We start from the raw sequence: 25,452 nt of genomic DNA on the forward strand, positions 1-25,452 counted from the left end.
AAATCAATCAACAATGTTAAGTTTATCTATAAAGACTTCTCTATTTGCAAAGAAAATTAAAGCACGACGTCTATCTGTATCTCAACTTAGTCGTTTAATTTTCACGTAGAAAACCTAAAAACTGATAAAAGCTAATGTCCACTGATTCGATCCAACCTATTACAACTCAGGTTGATGTACAATATCCAACTATACAACCTTCTATTCTGATAAATCATATTAAAAGTAATTCTACTTATATATTCACCAGTAACATTTTAAATTTTCTTATTAGATTTCGAATTTTACTTCCCACTGAAAATTGGGAATCGAAAAAACAGACCCACTATACAAAAACAGGTAAACAACTATCTTATATAGACATAGGTTCATGAGTTGGAAAATCGATAAAGGTCAAGTATAGTAAACTATATATAAGACATTGTAGATGGTTATAGCGTAGGATTCCAGAAGTTGTGGTTTTTCCGTTATTTTTTTGGTTAGTCATTGAATAATCTTAAGTGGAACTAGAATAGAAAACTGGAAGAGAAATACCTTAAATTCAAAATAGTATCGAAATGAAGTTATTGAAGTACCCTATAGGGATAAGTAACACTAGTTCAGTGAATGCATTGGATTCGATTGATGGTAAATTGGTCTTAATAAGAGATGACGGTAATATGGTTGTATGGTCGCAACAGAAGCTTATTGATGCCGCATTCGATAGAATCGATATTGGTGAGTTAAGTGAAGATTTTAGTCTCGATTTATCAGAAATAATTACAGTGAAGAATACAAACCATGTAGGATATAACAATCTGAAATATATCACTCATTGTGAAAATAGTAAAGGTACCAAGACTTTGATTGTGGGTTCTTACTACAAACTAATATATTATGAGGATTGGTATAATAACTGTAATCCTGCTAATAAAATTAAACCGAAGCCAAAAGTGTTGTATCAAGGTAAGAAATTATCTTCTACAGTCACTGATGTGAAATACGATCCTAAATTGAATATTATTTTCATTCTCATAAATAATAAAAACAAAGTCTTACTGTTTAGTTCAAAGACAATGAAAAAATTATCAGAAATAACGTTTGTTGATGCAATTCAACCAATTACAGGTATAGTCGACCCAATGGGCCAGATATTCACAGTGTTATCCTTGGATCAATCCGTTAGATTCTATCAAATAAAATCTGATGGTAATTATAAATTAATAAAAACTTTGCAGAAAAAAGTTAATATATACCCACTCAATTATAAAATTAACATGCCGCCTTCTGCAAATTTTTATCCTTTAATAAATTACATCTCAGCGCACTCAACAGATGAAAATGCAACCAATAATGTAAAGAATAATAGCACCAATAACAATTCACAAACAAATGCTCATTTACCGACGAGTTCAGATTCAACTGTATTTCTAGATAGAAATGATACGTCTAAGGTTATTACTACTTTAGTTACACCGCCATTCCTAAAGAACACTGTCTTGAAATTTTCACCAATTATTTATGATAAACTAAATACAAAGAAGAATACTAGAACTAGATACAACCTACTAGCTACTTCTGGGAGCAAGGAAGGAACGATTGTAGTGTGGAATACAAAGCGTGTCAAGCCATTATTCAATGCGTTAAAGGTATCAGATTCACCAATAAATGACATTATATGGGCCGATGATGGTTTAACAATATTCGCTGTCTCAAATGATAATGTATTATACAATTTTGCATTTCAACATGCTGATCTGGGCGAAGCTTTGCCGGCATCTGAAGTTGAATCTCTTTTGAATAAGAATATTCTTTTACCAGAACTTGAAGACTTAGTTGATAAATCTGCTGCTGCTAAAATAAAGGTAGAAAATAATGATTCCAAAAACATCAAGTCTGAAAATTCTGGCGTTTTAATTTCTGATAAAACAGATGATTCATCAACAGATCTGGCAACAAAAACCTTATCCACAGAGGTAAGCTCAATTACTAAATCACAAGAAGAAAATAAATCGCGTGCTGACCTTTCGGTGGAACAAAATCTAGTCGAAAGTTCTCAAACGATGCCAGTTAATAAAATTCAAGAGAATTCAAATTTGCCAAAAGATCAAGATGCTAAAAAAAATGTAATAAATAATCTATCAAAGAAACCTCAGAAAAAAAATGACTCTCAAACTGTTACCTTGAAGAATTCATCGATGGACTTTAACTCTCCTGCTTATAATGTTCCAAAAGATTTGAGGAGAAAACCGAAAGAAGATGCAAATGGTGAGATAATTAAGAAAAGACAGAAAAAAGACCTAGAATCAATGGACTTTCTTGATAATGGTTTATTACTATCGAACGTTTCATTTTCAAGAGTAAGGTTGGGCACTCCAAAAATTAGAGCATCTTTTGAATACAGTCCCGTATCGAATAAAAATTTAGTGCTCGATGTGAAAAATGGAACAGGTAATGAACAAAAACCAACCATCATAACTTTAAATTCCAAGGCTAAAGAAACAAGCAAGCAAATATTTAAAGATTTCATTCCTAAATTTGTAACGATATGTGCTGCGGGAGATTTTTTTTGGGCCTGTGCTACAGAAGATGGTATAATATATGTATATTCTGATTCTGGTAAGAGGATGCTACCTCCTCTAGTTTTAGGTGTTCCATGTAGTTTTCTAGAAGCGTCATCTAAATATTTACTTTGTGTGACATGTATTGGAGAGTTATATTGCTGGGATTTAGAACAATTAAAATTATCATTCCCTTGCACTACAATTTACCCATTATTAAACCCATCCTTAAGGTATTCAGACGATATTTTAACTCGTGCAGAAAATATTACAGTTTGTTGTGTTACTGATAAAGGAATACCACTAGTTACACTAAGTAATGGGGATGGCTATATGTTTGACAGAGACATGGAAACATGGGCTTTGATTAGTGATGGCTGGTGGGCATATGGATCTCAATACTGGGACATGACGAACCAGACCAATTTTTCAAGTTTGAAAACAAATAAACTTGATAAGACTGATAACTCAGGTGCTTCAGAAATAATGCAATTAATTAATAACGAGACAGATAGTATTGTAAATTATATGGAACGTAAAACAAATGATGAATTGATTAGGAAGGGACGCATAAAGAACTTACAAAGATTTGCAAGAACAATTTTAATGAAAGAAGGTTTTGAAAATATCGAGGAGATCGTAACACTATCACATCTTGAAAATAGAATTTTAGTAACTTTAAAGTTAGAAGAATCAAAAGAATTTTCAAGATTACTAGTTCTTTATTGTTTACGTATCAGTGAATTGGGTTATGTCGATCGTCTAAATGATGTTTTACAATGGTTGTATAATGGTGGCGATATTGAGAATAGTAAACTAGGAGGTGAAACAAGAAAAACTTTACTAGAAAGTGTTTTGGCAGCTTGTTCGGATATAAGACAAATACAAAGAATTACAACAAGTTATGCTTCTGCTATTGGAATTATAAAAGATATCGTATAATTATATTTTAGATAAGTAATAGAATATTTGCATTAATCAGTAGATTGTATATTTACAGTATTTACACGAGATACTGATACCTTTCATGTTTTCTTTGGATTAATTTAAACCCATAATCTTCATGATATCGTTAATATTTTTTTCTGCAATAGCTCTTGCTCTCCGATTCCCGGAATCTACAATTGACTTTAAATAATCTGGCTCCTTCATTAATCTTTTGAAATTTTTTCTTGGAGTTCTTAATTCTTCTATTATTATTTCACTTACATATTTTTTAAAATCTCTGTAGTTATTTATATTTGAAATATCCTTCTCGATTTCAGGAATTTCTTTTCTCTGGATTCCACTGACAATATTTATTAGATTTGAAACACCTGGTCTATTTTCATTGTCATAATAAAACCTATCAGATATATTATCAGTTAATGCCTTATTTATTTTGACAGTAATCTGTTCTGGTTCATCATTGACATAAATGACACCTTGTTGATTAGGATCACTTTTTGACATTTTTTTCTCTGGATTATTCAAACTCAATATCTTTTTGGTTGGAGTCAAAGTTGTAACTGGCACTGGGAAATAATTTGTTTTATAAGTCCTATTAAAAAGTAGGGCCAGGCTTCTAGTCAGCTCTAAATGTTGAGTTTGATCATCACCGACTGGGACATGCGTAGATTTATAAAGTAAAATATCTGCAGCTTGCAGAACTGGATAAGAAAATAGTCCTAATTTTACACTACCCAAGTCTGCTTCAGAAACATTATTCTTATGGATATTTGATTTTGATTTCCATTGTGTCATTCTATTTAAATAGCCCATTGATGTAAATGTAGATAATATCCAATGTAATTGCGAGTGTTGTGGTATGTGTGATTGATGCATTACTATGGCCTTTTCTGGATCAACACCCATTGAAAGAATGCTTGCTAATGCTTCTTCCCTGAACAATCTGAACTCTGTAACATCTTGCTTTGGAATAGTTATTGCATGTAAATCAGCAACACCAAAAACTAGCCTTTGGTTATCCTTTTTAAGATCACATAAATCCTTCCAAGCTCTAGTCGCCCCTAGATAGTTCCCTAAATGAAATTTCCCCGTAGGTTGCACCATGCTAAAAACTGTAGCATCATCAGGAATATCTTGGCCATTCAATTTATAATCAATTTCTTTTACAGTACTAGAAAACCTTCTAGAGAAATGATTTATCCTTAAACCTCTTCTTAGCATCTCAATTTATTAATTTTGTAGCGATAGATTTAATACTTTTCAAAAGTATCCTTTAATACACTATGACCTCCAATTATTTCGTTGGCATTCAATTAAAACCCAAATTTGGAATAAAAGTTATTAACCAACAACAATGTTAACTAAGTGAGTAGTAAGGCGATTTCCTTTTAACCTAACTAGAAAGATACTAAGCTCTAGATATTTGTATGATTTAGAGATGAGCTCTTGTTGCAATTTTACATATTCGTGTTTTTCCAGATTTCCATAAAAAGGCCCTCTTCATTGCAAAGATCTCGAGAGCTAGATCTCATCGCTACCTTATCGATGTCAGTTTTCTGTACCAATCTGTATTTGATTTCTCTTTAAGATGTTTCTAATGACTTTAATTTTGTTCTATTTATTTACAAAATTTATATTTCATATATGTACACATGAGATTATGGAAATTTATATACATTTTGATTGTCCCAGCCTTTTTCCTTCAATAGACCGCCAACTGGTCCCTGCGAAAAATCGTATTTCTCACCAGCAACTGTTGTGATGAATGAATCAGGTCCACAAACCAACGCTAACGAAGGGTTAGTATTATTATTGTGAGGTCCATTCGATTTCATTTCTTTATATGGAACTGGTTCTGGGATTTGGTTTAGCAGTTCCTTGATATTGACATCCTTGATGTTTCCGCCCTTACTAGATTCATGCATGTGCAGTTTTATTCTATTTTGTTTATCAAGGACGTCTAAATATTTAGAAAGAGGTCCCAATTCTGATTTGGTCTTACAGGAATGGAAAAGATGCATAGTTCCATAAAATGGAGATTCTGTCAAGAGCAACTGCAAAGCAGGTACTACACCTGTACCTGCTGTAAACATTAGAATATTCAGTGGTTCGTATTTGAATATTTGCTTTTGTTCAGTTGCATGAGTAGTTTTTTCTAGATCCTTTAATATATTTCTATCTCTCTTCATCTCATGGTTAGGATTTGGGAATTCGTATTCTATATAAGGTCCTCGCAACTCCACGGTATCGTTAATACCAAGACCATGTATCCATCTTGCAACTTCACCATTTTTATATTGTTTTAAATAGAACATTAGTTTACCATCGGCATTCTCTCCATCTTTCAGCAACTGTATCTGGCCTGCAGAAGCATCAAAATAAAACGGCAAGGGAGTATAGTTTCTAACAACCATAATTTCAGGTTGTTTTATTTCTACTGACCAAATTTTTGTAGATCCTATTATCTGCCACAAATTCTGATTCTGTGTCAAGATAGGTGTCAATTCTAATAAAAAATGTTCTTCATCAATGTCTTTCTTGTAGCTAATTCTATACTTTGTAAAATGATCAGTTGACAGGTTTGGAGAATCATTGAATCGAGACAGTGAGTTATACGCCATATATATTGAGAACGATAGAGCCCCGCAAGATAACCCATATATCACTTTATGTCTTTTCCAATTGAACCGTGAAGTTGATTTCAATGCATTAAGAGAATATAATCGCACAAATGATTTTTGTAGAAACATGTTTTAAGATAACTACGGAGCTTCAATTAACAAATAGTACTATCCCCTTCAATATGTCAACATTTTGAACTAATGTGACCTCAAATACAATCTCAATAAATGTAGTGCTCCTATATTAAATAACTTGAAACTATCACTTCTTTTAATACTCCTGATTATTTTGTCATTTGTTGAAACTATTTCACTTTAGTCATCGCAACGGAAATATCAATTCCAAAAACCACCTCATTAATTGCAATTACTAATATTATAAATGGAGGACATAACAATGTAACAACTAGTATTAATAGAGTTGCTGTTTTGAAGTTCAGATTTTCAGATAAACGACGTGATATTAGAGTTTAAACAATCTTTTAATCTTCATTGGTATCCAATACTCTACTAGCAATACTAAGCGCATTTAATTGCAGAGACCATCAATAGATATATATCTTCAAGTCCCACAATAATGAAGTTACTGAGATCATTTAAGTTGCATAACGACAAAATATGGAGTATTGACTATTCTTCTGGACTTCTTGCAACTGCATCGTCTGATCTACGCATTAAGATCTTAAGAATTGGTGATATAGGTTCAGATGACATTGATGAAAAGAATAAAGAAAACGATGATGATGACAATCGATTACTAGATGAATTAGATGATAGTGCACATAAAAAAACAATACGATCTGTGGCATGGAGACCAAACTCCAACATTCTTGCCGCAGGATCTTTTGATTCTACAATCTCGATTTGGTCCAAAGAAGATTATCAAGAGGACGAGGTTGCTGGAAATAATTTTTCAATGGATTTATTAGCTATTATCGAAGGCCATGAGAACGAGGTTAAGAGTGTAGCTTGGTCCCAAGATGGATACTTTTTAGCTACTTGTTCCAGAGATAAGAGTGTATGGATTTGGGAAGCTGATGAAGTTGGTGAAGAATATGAATGTGTTAGTGTTCTCCAAGAACATAGCCAAGATATTAAACACGTTGTTTGGCACCCAACACAAAATGTTTTAGCTTCAAGTTCCTATGATGATACGATCAGAGTATGGAAGGAGTTTGATGAAGACTGGGAGTGTGCAGCTGTTTTAAATGGCCACGAGGGCACAGTTTGGTGTTCAGATTTTGAACATTCATCTGTTGAAAAAAACGATTCTATGAGACTTTGTAGCGGCAGTGATGATGCAAAAGTTAAAGTTTGGAAATTCGATGGAGTCAATGAAGATTCGGAAGATATTTGGATATGTGAGTCAACACTTCCTCCAGTACACTCCGGTCCTGTTTATAGCGTATGTTGGAATGATGATGGTTTAATTGCAAGTGCTGGTTCTGATGGTGTCATAGCTATATACAAGGAAGATGAGACTTTGAAAGGTAAGTGGAATTGCATAGAGAAGAATGAGAAAAGTCATACATTTTTTGAAATCAATTGTATCAAGTGGATAAAGAATAATAACGATGAAACACTATTATTGAGTGCTAGTGATGATGGGCACGTAAACATGTGGAATGTAAATAAAAACTAAATGCATGTTAATAGGTTGAAGAAACTTTAAGATGTTTAATTTTCATACTAATTTCATATTTATATACTACTGACAGTAACTATATAATACGTAACTCCACTAAATAAGAATAACTAACATCATAAAAAAAAGCATTATTGTTAAGATCATCAACAAATACAAACACCATTTGCTTGATTTTCTTTGGTATCTCATTGCTTTATTTAATTCATTAGATGCTAACTGGGTATTATCCAAAGTAGAATAAATATTTGCTTCAATGTTGTCAACAATCATACCTTGATCTTGGATAACGTTACTGAGATCAGTAAAAATATCATTTATTTCAGTTATACCTCTTTCAATATTTATAATCTCTTCATCTCTTTGTCGTATCAGATTCTGTTGGTATGCAAATTCTTCATTATTAATACTTTCTCTTGGAATGACTATATTTTTGTTTTGTATTTGTACTGGAGCTTGACCTACATGCTGAGTTGCCTCATTTTCTTCTTCGACTAACAATGCATGTTTATTCTCCAATTGAAGTCTAGCCTTTTCATTGATTCTTTTTATCAACGCAGTGTAACGTTTTTGTAAATTCTGAAACTCTTTTATGGAAGAACGTATATCTCTTATTATTTTATCCTTTGCAATTATTTGTAGTTGGTTCAGCTCTGCAACCTCGATCTTCTCAACTTTACAAACTTCTTCATTTATTACACTTATCAGCCCTTTAATCTTTTCAATATTTTGAATAGCTTTTTTATCAATGTTATCTATAACTTTTACATTTAGAGAATTATCTCCCTCATTATTCAAAAACTTTTCCAAAGTTGAACTAAACTGGTTAATGGTGTTTATCTGCCCATTGATTTCAAACAACTGCTCAATTATACGATCCTTTAACGCATCAAATTCCGGGGAGTCACTGTACTTATTAACCCCAGAGTCATCTTGAGAATCAAAATCAGGTTGCATATTGTATTATAACAGTTCTAATCCGCTGAAATATATCTATATATATATAATAGTAATAATAACCTAACAAGCAAACTCAGACGTTGATGTACTTACCATCAACTATACTAGCCAAACGTATCACTTCTTAATGATCTATATTTACGACTTTTAAACTTATCTTTCTTTTAATGTCTGTCTTCATTAAATATGCTCCTTTTAAATTTTGAGTACCAGGTTTCAATTTAAAGAAGTGATTGTCAGAAATAAGCGCCATTGTCTTTATAAACCTGTTAAAGAAATATAGATGTATAAAAGGTTACAAGTGATACACAAATAATAAGGATTGTGGATCTTATGGAGGACATTTTTGTTTATTCAAGGTAATGCTATATACTGGAGAAGAGGAATCTAAGGTGTTTTATACATCTGCCTCGTTGATTGATTTACGGATACAATTTCTAGTTGGATTTCGATTCAATTTCTAGTTAGATATGAATATACATACAAAATAATTCATAGTGGTTATGATATATTAATGCTAGTGTCCATATGACAACCTTACGGTTGTCATTCAAGTTACCTGTTTGACTACATCTGCATTAGTTACAGGACAGTAACCATTAACGTTATATTGAGTCCTGATTTATGTGTCATGTGATATATAAATCACCGATGGATCAAGTTTCTTTTTTGCAACAGTCAAATTTACTTCATTTCATTTGGTTTGGTTTAATGAGACAATAACTAGTTTGCTTCAGAGTTGTAAACATGTGCTGTATTGTTGCAGCATAAAAATCTATGCAGTTTTCGTTTTCTTTTCAGCGAGTTTTATTCATGCTGTAATATTTTTAAAACATGTTATGGAAATTTATTGAGCTTGTGAAAAATATATCGATTATTTTTCAGATTAATAGTATATTAGAATATTAATTTACTTTCGTTGCCATTCGTTATTAATGGAACTGTAAGCCATTGTTGAATAACACATTTGAGGAATTTTTAAGCCATACATTCGATAATTAGCCAGTAGAACTATCCGATTTTTTAAAAGAAGAATTGAAGAATGTCGTCAATTGAAAGTGGCATAGAAGCTTCTAATTCATCTAATCTACAAAATAAGTCATCTGGGAAACAGAATAGGCGTAAGAATTTCAGAAAATTACAGGGACCACAAACTAGAGCAGGAACCATAAGTGAAACATCCAAAACATCTCTTGGCAATCATAACGAAGAAGATGATAGCGAACTGTGTTTAATTTGTGCAGAACCATTAGAGTTTATATCGTTATCCTCATGTCACCATAAAACATGTTATAAATGTTCATTTAGACAAAGAGCTTTATATGACAAGAAATCGTGTCTGATTTGTAGAACTGATAATGATGTTATGAAATTCACTGATAATTTGGATAAGAAGTATGAGGACTTAGATAAGTGTTTTAAAATTAATGAAAAATATGGAGTGGCTTTTGAAAATGAGAAAACACATGATATTACTATGAATTTATTAAAGTTCAGCTGCCAACTTTGTGACAAAGATGACAGTGGTTCTAGTACTCCTTCAGTAGATTATGGTTCATATAAGAAACTAAATGACCATTTACGTAATATACATAAAAAGTACTTCTGTATGATTTGTGCAAAAAATAACCATTCATTTCCATCCGAGTTGCCAATATATACACAAAATCAATTGAAGAACCATCAAGTTAGAGGTGACAACAAAGCAAATAATTCTGGCTTTGTAGGCCATCCTTTATGTGCATTCTGTAAGGATAAGAGATTTTATTCGGATGACGAATTATATGCTCATATGAGAAATAATCACGAAAGATGTCATATTTGTGATAAGTTAAAGCCAAATGAGCCGCAATATTTCAAAGATTATAACCAATTATTTCAACATTTCAAAAATTCTCATTATATTTGTACAATCCAATCTTGTTTGGACAATAAATTTGTTGTATTTGGAGATGAATTAGAACTACAAGCACATATTTTACAAGAACATGGTGATATTGTTAAAGGAAAACCAAAATTGTTCCAATCAGAATTATCAACCTTTATAGCAACACCAGCAAGAGTAATTAGAGATCAAAGAGTGTTTGATGACGATTTAACCGGCCAGAGCAATTCTTTAAGAAACATGCCAGACGAATCGCCTGAGCTGAGTCGTGCCAGATTAGAAGAAAGAGCCAAACACTACTTAGGCAATGATTTATCGAAATTTGCAACATTTACAAATATCAATGAAAAATATGAGAAGAAAAAAATAAATTCAAATGACGTTTTAACATCTTATACTTCATTATTTACAGAAAAGGAAGCTGATGTTTATTTACTGATCAATAATTTAGCCAGTACTTTTCCTAAAAATTCAACAAAATATAAAGAACTGAATGCAATATATGATGCTCATGAACAGAAATTAGCTAGAGATTCGTTGCCATCATTATCAAGTGACCCAAGTTTACACACAGTTGGGAGCGCAATTTGGAGAGGATCCTCAGGGGCTACTGTAAGTTCAGGAGGATCAAGAAATTTGAATACTTCTAGCCTACCAACGTTACAATTACGTCCTGCTTCATTTGATGTTTTCGGCCAACAGAATAAGCAAGTTAAATCATATAAAACTCTAACAAAACCATCAAAGACAAGTAGACCAGTAGTACGATCCGCTGCTCAGACCTCTGCTGCTCAATCTGAATATAAGCCAACATATTTGAATAAAAATATACCTGACCAGCAATCATCACAGCAATCTCTTTCTTCATTAACAAGTTCAAAGTCAAATGTTTCTTTGACAAGCAATCGTGTTGTATTGGGTAAGGGCAAATCTAAATTAGCAGCAATGAGTCTTGAGTCTCTGCCAACTCCCAAACCAAGAGTTCATATACCTCCTGTGCGTGAGATTAAATTGCCTGATTCTAAAAACTGGGGTAAATCTAATGGTCGATCCAACGACATACCAGATGATGACTTATCAAATTTAATGATAGATAACTCAAATAATAAAGGTAAGAAGAAGGGTAAACAAAAGCAATTGTTGTTCCATATTGGTATTTGATAGAACTTATAAATTTCATTCCCAAGATACTAATTAATACTAATGACTCATTAATCTATGATAACATATACATTATTCTTCTAAATAAATAGTATATACATATATCTATTTATATACAGCTATTATCAATGAAATATCATGGATTAATTAGTATTTACTTTCATGATTTAAGATTTCAGTTCATTTTAATGCAATTATTTGTTGTATTTCACATTTTTTCCTACAGAATGGGCATTCTGGCCTTTCTCTACACCAATCTACAATGCAATCCCAACAAAATATGTGTCCACAAGGACCTACGCTTGGGTCAGTGATTTTGGAGAGACATAATGCACAGTCTCGAGACTCTGATGGGATAAATTTAAATTGCGTTTCATCTGATAATCTTATATGATTCTGATGATATTCATCTGTGATATTTTTAGTGAGCTTGGTTTCAGATAAGTTCAGTGGCTTGGAAACATGTTTCTCATTGTGAATTGAACTTGTAAATTTGAAGCTATTCAATACATTTTTGAGGGTACTATAAGTACTTGAAACATTTTGAAACAAGAGTAAGTAGCCCAGCAGCTTATAACCCTTTGTAGTAGTTTCACGTAACTCTTTCTCCTGTTTGGAAATGGTGTGGCCTGTAATATATCTCATTCCTAATATACGTTTTGTGATATCATAATACGAGCCTTGTAAGTAAAATATCAGTAAATGTATATTAACAATGTTATCCAGCATATCTCTGTATCTGATATGATTCTGCATTTCTTCTTCAGAATTGATATTGTTACTCGAATCTCGTTTTAGTCTCTTATTGAAAATGTTCCAAATATTTGTGAGAAGATAGGGGCCAACAATATAAGAAACAACAAATATTAATTTCTTATATCTCTGTACAAAGGACTTCCCACTACGATTGATATATCTTAAATCTGTGAATTCCTCCCCTAATGTTCTTTTATTTAATAAAGTGGTAAAGAAAAAATAAAGTACCTTAGCTGCTGTCACAATTTCTTTAGGATACATATTAACAAATAGTTGACCTTTAAAACTTATCAGTACCTTCTCCAGCTTTTGTATCAGTACATTTATAATTTGTTCATCCTTTTGATGTGATTGAACTTTAAATAATTTACACAGTTAGGTGATCCACACGGTTAGTAAAATAGTAATTGACATTAAAAGATGGGATCCAACAAAATACATACTGATAGAAGGGACATCTGCAAACGGTAATTGGAGCTCCTTTATAGATTTCTTTTTATGCAACTTGTCGTCGCCAACTGAACCTTCAAGCACTTCAGCCTCCATAGTGATAGAACTGACCTTGTTATCTGAGGTAAAATTAAACTTATCTTCTCAATATCAACGTATAGGTATTGACACAAGTTAACCACAAGTAATCTAAGATTTTAGTAGGTTCTACAACTTTTAATTTTAAATCCCATACTTTATTCCCTTTGTTACCTTTATAGTTTGATTTCTATTAAGCTTCTTAATTTAATAATGATATTGGATTTTCGGAATCACTAATTTAAGGATATCTCTTTCAAGGAGAATGAATCTAGCACATATAAGTATATGTTAGGTTCAATATATTTACAGATAAATAAAATAGCATAATTTTATTTATTTAGAGAATATTGAACAGGTTATTTGATCTATATATTATATCATTAGTTTTAGACAAACATTAATTTAGATCAATTACCAACATGGATACCGCATACTCTATAACAACTATTAGTGAACTTTCTGAGTTACTTGAAAAAGATTTAAAAATTTCGATAAACACTGATAGGTTTACCCAAGCTTTAGATGAGTTATTCTGTTTTAGCAATACTGGTTCTGAACATTTGATTGATGGTACTTCTAATGAGAAAATTGAAACCATTTTGACTTGTTCTTATCAAGACCATTCTGAATCTAGAGAGTATTTGAATTCACTAATTGTTAAAGATTGTTCAAAAGCAATAGACATTTTTGAAAGATTATCAATCAATACTGTTCATATTCTAGTAGGCAGTTTTGTAGATGCAAATACAACACTTCCCTTAGTGCAAGAACTGCATTCAAGAATTCATCTAGGGGAAGACGCAAACGTAACCTATCTGTTAAGCATTATTTTACAGTTGGTTATCAAGTTTGATTACAAATTCTCTCAAATATGTTTCCTTATCAAGGAATTGGGGATGCGTATTAAAGAAAGAGAAGTTAGATCTATCAGTTTAGTTATATTTTCTCAACTAGAAAACAAATATAAAGAAGAGTTCAACAAATCATTTTTGAAGTTCATTGATGCGTTGGTTATTGAGGTAGAAGCGGATATTGGTAATGACCCTTTAATTATCATAATAACATTATTGAATGAACTATACCCCGTCTTGACAACTTTATGTTCAGAATTATTCTTAAGTGAAGCTTTGAAAGATTTATGTCAAGAAAGAGTTAATGAAAGGAGAGATCCAGAATTTTCAAAAGCACTATTGCAATTATTATCCACAGCCTGCATTGATGAAAATGTAAGGAAAATGATAGCTGAAACATATATAGAAGTCCTTGAGAATACTTTAAATATTCCTGAATACAGCATCCTGGCAGCATTAGTATTGATCAAAATTTGGTCATTTACAAAATTACACAATACTACCATTAAAAGTTTAAATGAAATCTTGATGAAACATATCGAAAATGATATTATTGAAGAAGATGATGTGAATACTACTGAAGGTGATGGATTATCAAATGATGATATTTCCAATTGCCTTGAAGGATTAGCTTATCTGAGTTTGAAAACTTCAGTGAAAGTTAGACTAAGAGCTAACAGTAAATTTTGTTCTGCTTTAGTAAAAATAATTGAATTTAAAAAGGTGAACTCTAAATTTTATGGTGTGTTGGTGGTATTAGCTAATCTGGGTATTTCTCCAAAAGATATAAATAATGGTGGACCAGATGCAAAATCCTTAAGGGACTTAAAATCTTATAGTGATTTAAAGAATCCAAAGACAGATGATGATACCAAGGTTATTGAGACTGTAGAAGAAGTGTCGTCCTTTAACAAGAAATATATTATTGACACGGGTGTTTTAGCAGCAATTCGAAGCACAGAAAAGGAACTATCCATGGGCTCTAAAGAGCAATACATCAGAATTATATATAATATCTCAAGAGAAAAGAAGTTCATTCCTGACTTGGTAAAGCACGGCTGTATGACATCAGTTTTGGAATATTTAATTAATGATGTTGGCAAGAAAAATGAATCTGTTAGATTATTGACTTTAAGATCATTGACAAGAATGTTGATTTATTCTAATCCTGCTACAATTTTCAACAAATACTCTTCCATTAATGCTTTGCCATTCCTGTTCGAGTTGTTACCGATGGATCAAACACCAGAGGAGGCCGCATCCTCTCTATTTGATAGGAATCTCATTACGAATGCAGATTCTTTTGAATCTTTATTAGCATTAACTAACCTAGCTTCTGCACCTGGATCAGAAGGTGAAGACATTTGTAAACGTATTACAGGAACTATTGCTTACTGGACCGTACTTGAAAATTTAATGTTAGATGATTCTGCTCAATTACAAAGATGCACGTTAGAATTACTAAGTAATTTAATGAGCCATCCACTGTCAATTGCTGTAAAATTTTTCAATTTTGAAAACTCTCAAAGTGTCAAGAATTTTAATATTTTGGTAAAATTATTAGAATTAGAAGATATTGAATCACAACGAGCAGTGGCTGCATTCTTTGCTAATGCTGCCAATTCAATCCCATTCATAGCCCAAGAGTTATTAACTCAAAAAGAGTTCATTGACACAACTATTGACGTTTTTCACAATCAAATAGATGATAAAGAGTTAAGGGAGAGATTCATAATATTATATTATTCACTGTTTGCTGTGGTTCCAGAAAAAGATACCAAAAAACTCGATATCATTACAAAAAATAAGAAGTTCGAAGAAACTTTAAAACTGATTCAAAAGTTGAATAGCGTCGACGAAGAGTATATGGAAGTAGTGCCATTATTACTATCTAAATGTTAACGTTTAATCCATGTAATTACATATCTATGTGTGTAGAATGAATTTTAACTAATACTATTTTTTATTTTGTCTTTCTGTGTTTTAGTTGTTTTTAACTTTTGGTTAACTCTCTTGAAGAAACAACTAGTGACACACTTGGTAGTGATTTAAGAGGTTGGTATATGTTGTAGATATAGTAGTTCATCAGTGCCTTTAGACCTTTAATTTAAGTCTATATATTGATAACAATAGCATTTTACCGGGTAAAACGTACCTTACGTTCTCTAAGTCGCGGCGGCGGTGCTTAACATCAAATAAGCATCATTGAATTCTCGATTCTAACTGTAATCAGCAACTTTTAACTGGTTTCACGGTAAAGGAGACACTGGATCATATAATTATATAAATATAAGTAAATCATTTTCATTTTATCTTTTGTAACGTAGCACAGTAAAAGCTGATAAACAAAAATATCTATAGTTCATTAAACGTTGAGATAGGTAAATGTTCCAAATCTAGATTTAGCTATAGACGACTATATACTAGCAGTTTGAAAAGCGGCCACAATTATTAACTAGCTGGAATGAATGAAGCTAATGACGTTGATTCGATAAAAGGGGATGTTTCCGATCAAACTGAACTGGATGATATCTCGGTTTCATCTGTGAAGCCTCTGGTATCGCAAGACGATGAAATAGTGTCCCAAATATCTGACTCAACTGAACATATGACAGAGAGAGAACAAGATATACAAGGCCAAATCCCTGAAGATTCCATAATTGGCAGCTATAGAGTTGCCTGTCAAAGTAATGATATAGACACGGTTAAAGAGTTAATAGAGTCAGGAGCAGTTGATATTCATCATGACTACAATGACAATGATCACATCACTGGTCTTCATTGGGCCTGTGTTAATAACAGATTTGCTATTTCTCAATACCTGATTAAAAAAGGAGCTGATGTGAATAAGAAAGCAGGCAAGTTAAATGCAACCCCATTACATTGGGCAGCAAGTTATGGATACGTTCATATAGTTGACTGCTTATTGAAGCATGGAGCTGATCCAACAATTGTGGATGATCAAGGGTTTAATTTATTACATCTATCTATAAATAGCTCTAATATTATGTTGGTAATCTATGTGCTGTATTTTGTTGTTGATAAAGGCATCATTGAAGTTGATTGTCAAGATCCTAACGGTAGAACGCCATTACTCTGGGCAGCTTATCAAGGGGATTCATTGTCAATAAAGATGTTACTAAGTTTTGGTGCCAGCACAAAAATAGTTGATAATACTGGATTTACACCTCTTCATTGGGGTGTAGTTAAAGGCCAGCCTCATGTCCTGAAATATTTAATTAAGGATGGTGCTGATTTTTTTGCTAAAACCAATGATGGGAAAGATTGTTTTGCAATTGCAGAAGAAATGAACACAACATATTTTTTGAGAGAAGCTTTGGATCATTGTGGTTTTACGAAAGATGGCTTTCTAAAGAAGAAACTATTTAAGAAAAGTTTCCATGCTAAAATTTTAACATTTTTTCTTCCGTGGATATTATTGGGGTCGATCACATTTCTTTTCTCTCATATTCACCCATTATTTGCACTTATAATTACATTGATCTTATTAATAATTACAAATCAACTTTTACAAAGAGTCTTAATCCCATGTTACACAGTTACGACTAATAATACCATATCTTTAATACAGACACCTTTGTTTGCAGGGTTGTTTGCAGGTAGTGTTTTTTGGCTATCATCTGTTTGGATTACCAAAGTGTTCTTAACTACTGTTACACTGAAGCCATTTAGAAACATGTCCTTGTTGATTACAATTTCAATAATATGCATACTATTTGGAAAGTTAATTACATCAGATCCCGGTAATATATATGAAGAAAAAGATCATGGTTTAGTCAGAGAAATGGTTGAAGAACTTATGAAGTTAGGAAAATACGACACTAGCAACTTTTGTATTGAGACTTTAACCAGGAAACCGTTAAGAAGCAGATATTCTTATATGAATAATGCTCTTGTTTCGAGATTTGACCATTATTGCCCATGGGTGTATAATGATGTTGGTTTAAAAAACCATAAAACGTTTTTATTTTTTATTCTATCCATGGAAACTGGTATTGGTCTGTTTACGTCATTGTGTTTAGAATATTTTGATCAACTTGAGGATCTCTATGACGATGATAAATTGAAATGTTTATTATTAGGAGATGATGAATTATGTGCAGGTTTTACGCATGATCGTTTTAGTTTTTTAATAATGGCATGGTCTGCGTTTCAATTTCTATGGGTAAGTTTATTAATATTTGTTCAAGTTTTCCAGGTTACTAAGGGTGTTACAAGTTACGAATTCAACAAGATTGTCAAACATGGAAAACAAGTTACAAACTCTTTGCCTTTCAAAGAGACATTTAATACCACACCGGATATCAGTGTCCCAAATAATGGATCTTCTTCAGGTGGAGATGATAATGGAACGACTGATGGAGAAATTGGAGACACAACATCTTCGACAATCCGTCACAGAAGATCCAATAAAATATGGGGCGTATGCGCAGCTGTATTAGGTATTGATCAATGGATTATGGTCTTGAAAGAAACTATTGGTCTATTGCCAAAGAGGCAGACAAGTGAATCCGATAGACCATTCATTGTAACAAACTATGGAATCAAGAATAATTGCATAGATTTTTTTCTAACAAGTGATACCTCTGCACCAATCTGGCAAAGATTTATCTACGAACCAACATCCCTTAAAGCATTGTTGAACAATAATGAAGTTGATTATGCTACATTATACTCTTTGCCCTCTATAGGTACAACAGACGATGTTTCAACAATTGTATAAGTTATGGTTTGGTACGGTTCAACAATTGCTCATGAAGTGGTTTGTATATATTTACTACTACACTATCATTAAGATTACTTCTCTGGCAAGCGACATAATAGATAATGTATTATAAATGGTATATATTTAAATTGTATACTAACTATTTCATGTGTCTATTTGCTAAATAAAGAATGATTCACTGAGTTAATATATTGTTTAACTAAGAACAAACGACCAATTGTCCAGGGCATCGCTAAATTTTATTTTTGGTGTTATTTTTATTGTTTACGCGTTTTTGTGTTATAAGTCATAAAGTCATAAAGGACATCAAGAATAATACAAATCTTTATAAGTAATATATCTATGTTCTAATTATTTATAATAATTGAAGTTAATATTATATGAAATAATTTGATTATGTTTTTGTTTATAGTATTAGTGAGCCTACTCTTCTATAGTATTTCAAAGTGGTCAAGATTCCAGTTTAAGTGGATAGTCGAGGTGTCGCTTATATCATTCACAGTGTACTTCTATTGACGAGATCTAGAAGCTATTTCAAAATTTGTCCTTCTAGCACCATTATAACCATATTTGAATCCCCCATATTAAAAATAAACACTAAAACGAAATGGGTATTCAAGGCTTGCTTCCTCAATTGAAAAATATTCAGAATCCAGTTTCTTTAAATAGATATTCTGGGGAGACTCTGGCTATTGATGGATATGCATGGTTGCATAGAGCCACATTCTCATGTGCTCATGATTTGGTTTTAGGAAATCCAACTGACAAATATCTTCAGTTTTTTATTAAAAAGTTTGCAATGTTAAAATCATATAATATACAACCTTATTTAGTCTTTGATGGAAATTCATTACCAGTTAAAAAACAAACAGAAGTGAAGAGAAAAGAGAAAAGAACAGAGAATAGATCAATTGCAATTAAATTATGGAATTCTGGAGAAAGAAGAAATGCTATGGAATACTTTCAGAAATCTGTCGATGTAACCCCAGAAATGGCAAAATGTGTAATAGATTATTGTAAATTACATGGGATTAAATACGTTGTTGCCCCTTATGAAGCTGATCCACAATTGGTTTATTTAGAGAAACACAAAATTGTACATGGTATTATTTCAGAAGATTCTGATTTGCTTGTATTTGGTTGTAGAAAACTGATAACAAAATTGAACGATTTTGGCGAATGTATTGAAATCTGTAGAGATAATTTTAACCAAGTTCCAAAAAAATTCCCAATATACGAATTAACGGATGATCAGATAAGAGTTATGGTATGTTTATCCGGTTGCGATTATACTGATGGTATTTTGAAAATTGGTTTAATAAGAGCTATAAAACTGGTTAGACAACATAAAACAATGGATAAAATTATATTAGCATTACAGAGGGAAGGAAAATCCGTTATACCAAAAACTTTTCTTATGGAATATTATAAAGCTTGTTTAGCATTTCAGTATCAGAGGGTTTATTGTCCCAATCAAAAGAAAATAGTATCTTTGAACGATCTGACTGATGAAGTAATTAGCAAAGTATCAGAAAAGTATGAACCGAAAGAAATGTTTGTCTCAATAGGCTTAGTGATAAATAAACATACTAAAACATGGGACTGTATCTTAAATGATACCGAAGTTAATCACGAATTACACACAAAAATAGCCCGAGGTGAACTAAGTCCTTATGATTTCAATAAAAATCTTGTAAATAGAGAGCATAAATTACAAATTCAATCCAAATCAGACTTAAGCACCGCATCTACTTCTGCTGTTACTACTACTAGCGCAACAGTTAGTAAATCAATTGGTATTGAAAATTACTTTTCCAAAACTACAGAAAACACCAATAAAGCAATTTCAACTAATTATAAGACAGAGCATAAAAAGCCAATAATAGATAAGATTAGCCAATGTGTTAAAAGAAGAAAATTAATTAGCAACGTTCAAAATATTAATTATAGAGTTGATGTAAGAAGTAAATTTTTTTCAGGCGGTTCAACAATAACAGCTAACACTGCCCTGTTGTCAGCGACCCAGTCATCTAATGGATGGGCAAAAAATTCAGATAGTAATCAAGATAGTGTTGATACAGATATCCCTGATTCTGAACTTCCTACTCAAATTTCTAGTTCATACCCAATACTCTCATCAAACCAAAATATTAGCAAGCCTGTTGCGGTTAGTTTTAGTCAAACAAAGCCAGAAGCTTCTATAAATGTAATTTCAGTGTCTAATGTTATTGCCAATGATGGAGAAGACACTTCTGAAATCCTAAGTGAGGTTGACGATAGCCTTATGAAACCCATGATTGATTTAGTGGAACTGGATGACCAAGATGAAAATACTTCCATAAAGTCTGATGAAAGAGTCCTTCTCAAGGATATGCCATCTGAAAAAACAGAACGCTCATTATTTAGTAGCCAAAAATCTGCAACTGCTGATAAATCAAACACAAAATCACTGACTTTTTTCCAACAATTTAAATATTCACCATCTCAAGTTGCTACACAAACATCAAATAGTATTTCCTCAAGATATACTGCTGATTGTGGTAGCAATCTTAAAAGTCATAGTTTCAATACCATTGTGAATCGAAATAATAGCCAAGCTCTAGATGATAAAGAAAATAGACTACCATCATCATCACAGTTACTTCAGAGTGAAGAAAAGAGATCTCTCTCTAATACTATTATAAGAAAACCGTTATCGATTAGTAATCCTAATAAATTAAAAATTTCTAAAACTCTTTCTTTAAGTGACCATAAATTAACCCAATCTTTGAAAAGTTCCCAAGATTCAGAATTTCAACCCATAAAAATTACAAATGCTTTGGATAAAAGCAACATGAGCATATTGCATAGAAATAGCATTAGGTTTAGTTCCATAGGACACCTCGATGATAAAAATATAAGCAAAGTAGATAATCGAAGAAGTGTCTCTTCATTGTCTAAGTTTATTTATAAAGATAAATGATAACCACATTTTGTTCAACTTACATATCATGTATAATATATTTTATTGTGTCTATTTTCATTTTTTCTGTTATCTCAAAAACGTTTTATAAAGAGTTAAGCAAGTGTAACAAAGGCAGAACAGCTATTAACTATCTGCATTATCACTTATACGCTTAAACTTAATGTTTAAATGTTGGGATAATGGTTTTCGGCTATTCGCGGATAAATCAATTGCCTGGTGGAATAACTGATATGCCGAGGTTAGTACAGTCGAACTTTCACTATGTACCTAGAATTGTCTATCTTGATATGTTGCACAATGGCCACTTTTATCTTACCATTTCAACCCAGGTTTTCTAGCTAAGAAACAACCACATTCAATAACAAAAGAAAACGGAAACAGAAACAAGAATAACATGTAGTTTTGATAACTAATAAAAACATTTCCGACTCGTTAATATTGGAGGGTATACCTTGCTCTGACATTTTACCAGATCGAATTCATGTATGTTGTGTTGCTGCATTTGTAACACTGATTGTAGGATCTGGAGTAGTGGCAGACCGCAAAAGAAACAAGTTCGAGCAAAATGCTTCAATCGCATACAGAACTGATATCAAAATCCTATGTGTGGCTAATAAGAACGGCTATATTTAGTAAACTATGAATACCTAAAACTACATAGCCATTGATTAATTAATTATATCTTCTAACAGAGGGGCTGTGGGGCTGACGGCAAATATAGGTGTATCTTAGTGTTTCTTCTCCAATCTGCAAACTTAGAGCATATCTGGGATGGAAGTCATTTTCCGAAAACGAAGACACCACATTATCTTTCGTCGCTCCTATCCTTTGCAGCGATGCATCATAACATATCGTGTTTGCTCAATAAGTCTCTGTAATCAAAAATCGACAGGTCCAAATGTCTCGAGACATCGAGACATTTGGAACACTACGTCATTTCAGTTACGAAATTGGTAAAAAACTATCATCTCTAAGAAACCGTTGTAATAACAGACGACTGTGTGCAAGAGCTAGCATCTGCCTTGCTTTTTCTGTGGCAGAAACGCATATTTTCCTTTTCGGGCTACACCTCCAGGTGCATTGTTGCTTTGTTGCGCTTACCTAATTCAGAATATACCGGCATTGGATGACATTGGATTAGGGCAGCAGAGCAACAAACAGTCTGTATTGAGTAGTTCCGTGAATAACCGGAGATACGTCGTAAATATTAACATGCATGTACATACTATGCTGCAACCTCATGCGACAGTCAGGGAGGAGAGGACACGAATACCTTTACTGTACGTTCCTCCTAGTTACCTTCGATATCGGAAACAGTCAGTTGTAATTGTTCCACCAAACACTTGACCCTGCGGACGATGTGATATGAGACGGAACAAACAATGGTTGTCTTGACCTCTCTTGTGAAACTGAATCCGGCAAAAAACGTGTCCTATTGAAACGATTTAGAGTCAAATAAAATCCCACCAAAGAATCATACGTTGCTCCTTCTCGTTAATCCTCACAACACAGCGTATCACTACAACTATAATTTAAGAGATAATGGGAAAAACTTTTCAATTGCATCAAATTCCCGCGCACAACATTTTGTGTTACTTTGGTAGCTGTCAGACGTGTACAGCTGTTCGATATATATACATATCCAAATGGAAGCTTGCACGAATGGGTCCTTGTCAAACAGGTATGTCTGAGACAAGTGTCTGATAACTCTAGGGTATTCATGATTACATACATGGATTTTTCCTAGGAATTACTGCGTCACGGTAGTGTCTACACAATAAGGATTTCGAAAACTAAGTTTAATTGACAATTTAAACTTTCGTAACTGCATACACACTAAGTTAACTTGTTTGTTTTAAATTAAACAAAAAAATTGATACTTGTCAGTATTCTTAAACCTTGAAATAACACAGAGCCAACGCTGTATTGTATTGGTCAATAAAAAACAATGCATTGTTTTATTAATTCTAATAATAATATAAGTTTTAATATTACTTATCCACTGTCACAAAATAGCCTTAGCTTAGAAAATTGTGGTTTGCTTTTGATAAAATTCGTATTAAAGAAATATAAAATCGGGGACTTCAGCTTTGTTCTATTCAGTTGAATGTTAGGCAGCAGTTATATGCTAATACATTTCTCAGGATATTTCATAACCGTATTCGATATATATTTGGAAGTTCAGCTAGATCTCGTAGAACAATTGATCATACTTACAGAAGTGCCTTTCGAGTATTCTATTATACAAAGTTTTGTCTTTGAATTTTCTGAATTGACAATATTAATTATTCAATATCTTATTAAAAACTAAATAAAAAAATTTAACGTCTACATAGATATATATATATACTGACAGATATAGATAGTAAGGTTTACAATTTTTCTTCTGCTAAAATTACTTAATTGCCTCTCAAAAAATATTATTCTCTTATCAATTGCTTCATACATACGTATTTATTATGTTATAGAATTGCTATTTTAAATATGCTTGTTTTTTATAAGAATAACTATATACAATATAGACTGTAAAATATTTTAAACTAATATCATGGTTTACTTCGTTGGAAACCAGCCTTTAGAGATCGGAACTCTGTTTCAAAATTCACTGGGGAAAAATTATAGGAACCCAGATAATTCTGTTAAGAAAGAAAATATACCATTTAACCTCGATGTAAATTACATTCCCATAGACTACGATTATGACGCTAAATTGGTAAAATTTAACAATAATAGTTATACCAATGACCAGGATGAGTTTTCTGACGTTCCGCAACCAACTGAGGACACTAATGTTTCTGTGGCCCAACAACCGGATTCAATGGTAGAGACAGAATTACCCAAGTCCTTCAATATAAATAACGTTTCAAGGATGTCAGAACCCAGTTCAAATTTATTAATGGATTCCTCTGTTAATAATAACCTATTTCAAGACGTAATTTCTAACGCAAGCTATAATATTAATAGCAAAGAAACTTATAAAAATAGAACTGGAGAAATTGATAGGTACTATAATGATAGTATGAAAGGTGAAGATGATGAAGAGTCAATTAAAGTTGATATTAACGACTTTTTGTCAAACGATGGTAAGATAGAGTCATTCAATGAAATGATGCTGCCTGATCGAAATAAATTACATTTACAATTATTGAACACATTTGATTCGTATGTTCCAGTAGATGAAAATATACATTCGGATTCAATACTAGATGCCCCTAATCTAATCAAATCTGCTGAACTTACAAACCTGAGAAGGTTGTCGAGAAGTGCGAAGCCTGTCATTTCCAATAAATCTTCGACAATTTTATATGGTCAAGCAAATAATCCACGTAACACAGTCGGTTTAAAATCGCAAAAGATAGATCCACCACTTATACAAAATAAACATGATTTGGTGTCAAATAAAATGAAAGGAATGAATAACACATCAGAACATAAACATAAATATAAAACAATAATTAAAGTCCAAAATTCTAAAAATTTGAAAAAATCCAATAATATTGTTGAAAAGAGATATAGATCTAACATTAATGAGAAAATGACATATTTAAAGGAGATTGTACCATCGTTGAGAGTTGCTAGTAAGAGAGAAAACGGTATACCTATAATTAAAGAGGATTCGATTGATTTAGATGGGTTGCAACCTGCAAAAAAATTAAATAAAGCATCGATATTGTTAAAAACTATAGAGTATATAAGGCATTTAGAAAATAAATGTCATAATGGTATCCAAGGTAATAATAATACAAATGATAGATACCGGAACTAGATTTGTTAAGAAATGTTCGTTAATTTTCTCAACTGATAAAATTGTTATAACCAAGTATGATAAAGTTGTCCATAAG

The 25,452-nt window shown here is 32.2% G+C and overlaps 11 protein-coding genes across 11 annotated transcripts; 7 read left to right on the forward strand and 4 right to left on the reverse strand.

Moving 5' to 3' along the window:
* Positions 1-557: 557 nt before the first annotated feature.
* On the forward strand, positions 558-3,482 carry HIR2 (Hir2p; the record flags this gene model as incomplete). The annotated part of the gene is made up of 1 exon (XM_003684572.1): positions 558-3,482. One exon carries the CDS (start codon positions 558-560, stop codon positions 3,480-3,482), a length of 2,925 nt encoding a protein of 974 aa, XP_003684620.1.
* Positions 3,483-3,581: 99 nt separating this feature from the next.
* MSW1 (tryptophan--tRNA ligase MSW1) lies at positions 3,582-4,709 on the reverse strand (the record flags this gene model as incomplete). Its single annotated transcript, XM_003684573.1, has 1 exon — positions 3,582-4,709. The coding sequence occupies one exon, from the start codon at positions 4,707-4,709 to the stop codon at positions 3,582-3,584; it is 1,128 nt and encodes a 375-aa protein (XP_003684621.1).
* Positions 4,710-5,146: 437 nt separating this feature from the next.
* On the reverse strand, positions 5,147-6,238 carry CYC2 (oxidoreductase; the record flags this gene model as incomplete). The annotated part of the gene is made up of 1 exon (XM_003684574.1): positions 5,147-6,238. The coding sequence occupies one exon, from the start codon at positions 6,236-6,238 to the stop codon at positions 5,147-5,149; it is 1,092 nt and encodes a 363-aa protein (XP_003684622.1).
* Positions 6,239-6,686: 448 nt separating this feature from the next.
* On the forward strand, positions 6,687-7,751 carry CIA1 (iron-sulfur cluster assembly protein CIA1; the record flags this gene model as incomplete). The annotated part of the gene is made up of 1 exon (XM_003684575.1): positions 6,687-7,751. One exon carries the CDS (start codon positions 6,687-6,689, stop codon positions 7,749-7,751), a length of 1,065 nt encoding a protein of 354 aa, XP_003684623.1.
* Positions 7,752-7,850: 99 nt separating this feature from the next.
* PEP12 (SNAP receptor PEP12) lies at positions 7,851-8,711 on the reverse strand (the record flags this gene model as incomplete). The annotated part of the gene is made up of 1 exon (XM_003684576.1): positions 7,851-8,711. One exon carries the CDS (start codon positions 8,709-8,711, stop codon positions 7,851-7,853), a length of 861 nt encoding a protein of 286 aa, XP_003684624.1.
* Positions 8,712-9,756: 1,045 nt separating this feature from the next.
* On the forward strand, positions 9,757-11,760 carry HEL2 (E3 ubiquitin-protein ligase HEL2; the record flags this gene model as incomplete). Its single annotated transcript, XM_003684577.1, has 1 exon — positions 9,757-11,760. One exon carries the CDS (start codon positions 9,757-9,759, stop codon positions 11,758-11,760), a length of 2,004 nt encoding a protein of 667 aa, XP_003684625.1.
* Positions 11,761-11,940: 180 nt separating this feature from the next.
* PEX10 (ubiquitin-protein ligase peroxin 10) lies at positions 11,941-12,777 on the reverse strand (the record flags this gene model as incomplete). Its single annotated transcript, XM_003684578.1, has 1 exon — positions 11,941-12,777. The coding sequence occupies one exon, from the start codon at positions 12,775-12,777 to the stop codon at positions 11,941-11,943; it is 837 nt and encodes a 278-aa protein (XP_003684626.1).
* A 689-nt stretch (positions 12,778-13,466) lies between these two features.
* On the forward strand, positions 13,467-15,800 carry SHE4 (She4p; the record flags this gene model as incomplete). Its single annotated transcript, XM_003684579.1, has 1 exon — positions 13,467-15,800. One exon carries the CDS (start codon positions 13,467-13,469, stop codon positions 15,798-15,800), a length of 2,334 nt encoding a protein of 777 aa, XP_003684627.1.
* Positions 15,801-16,362: 562 nt separating this feature from the next.
* TPHA0C00370 (ankyrin repeat domain-containing DHHC palmitoyltransferase family protein) lies at positions 16,363-18,642 on the forward strand (the record flags this gene model as incomplete). The annotated part of the gene is made up of 1 exon (XM_003684580.1): positions 16,363-18,642. The coding sequence occupies one exon, from the start codon at positions 16,363-16,365 to the stop codon at positions 18,640-18,642; it is 2,280 nt and encodes a 759-aa protein (XP_003684628.1).
* Positions 18,643-19,252: 610 nt separating this feature from the next.
* TPHA0C00380 (exonuclease 1) lies at positions 19,253-21,607 on the forward strand (the record flags this gene model as incomplete). Its single annotated transcript, XM_003684581.1, has 1 exon — positions 19,253-21,607. The coding sequence occupies one exon, from the start codon at positions 19,253-19,255 to the stop codon at positions 21,605-21,607; it is 2,355 nt and encodes a 784-aa protein (XP_003684629.1).
* Positions 21,608-24,158: 2,551 nt separating this feature from the next.
* HMS1 (Hms1p) lies at positions 24,159-25,376 on the forward strand (the record flags this gene model as incomplete). Its single annotated transcript, XM_003684582.1, has 1 exon — positions 24,159-25,376. One exon carries the CDS (start codon positions 24,159-24,161, stop codon positions 25,374-25,376), a length of 1,218 nt encoding a protein of 405 aa, XP_003684630.1.
* Positions 25,377-25,452: the final 76 nt, after the last annotated feature.

This window comes from Tetrapisispora phaffii, chromosome 3 (genome assembly GCF_000236905.1).
Source record: "Tetrapisispora phaffii CBS 4417 chromosome 3, complete genome".
In the NCBI taxonomy this organism is placed as follows: domain Eukaryota; kingdom Fungi; phylum Ascomycota; class Saccharomycetes; order Saccharomycetales; family Saccharomycetaceae; genus Tetrapisispora; species Tetrapisispora phaffii.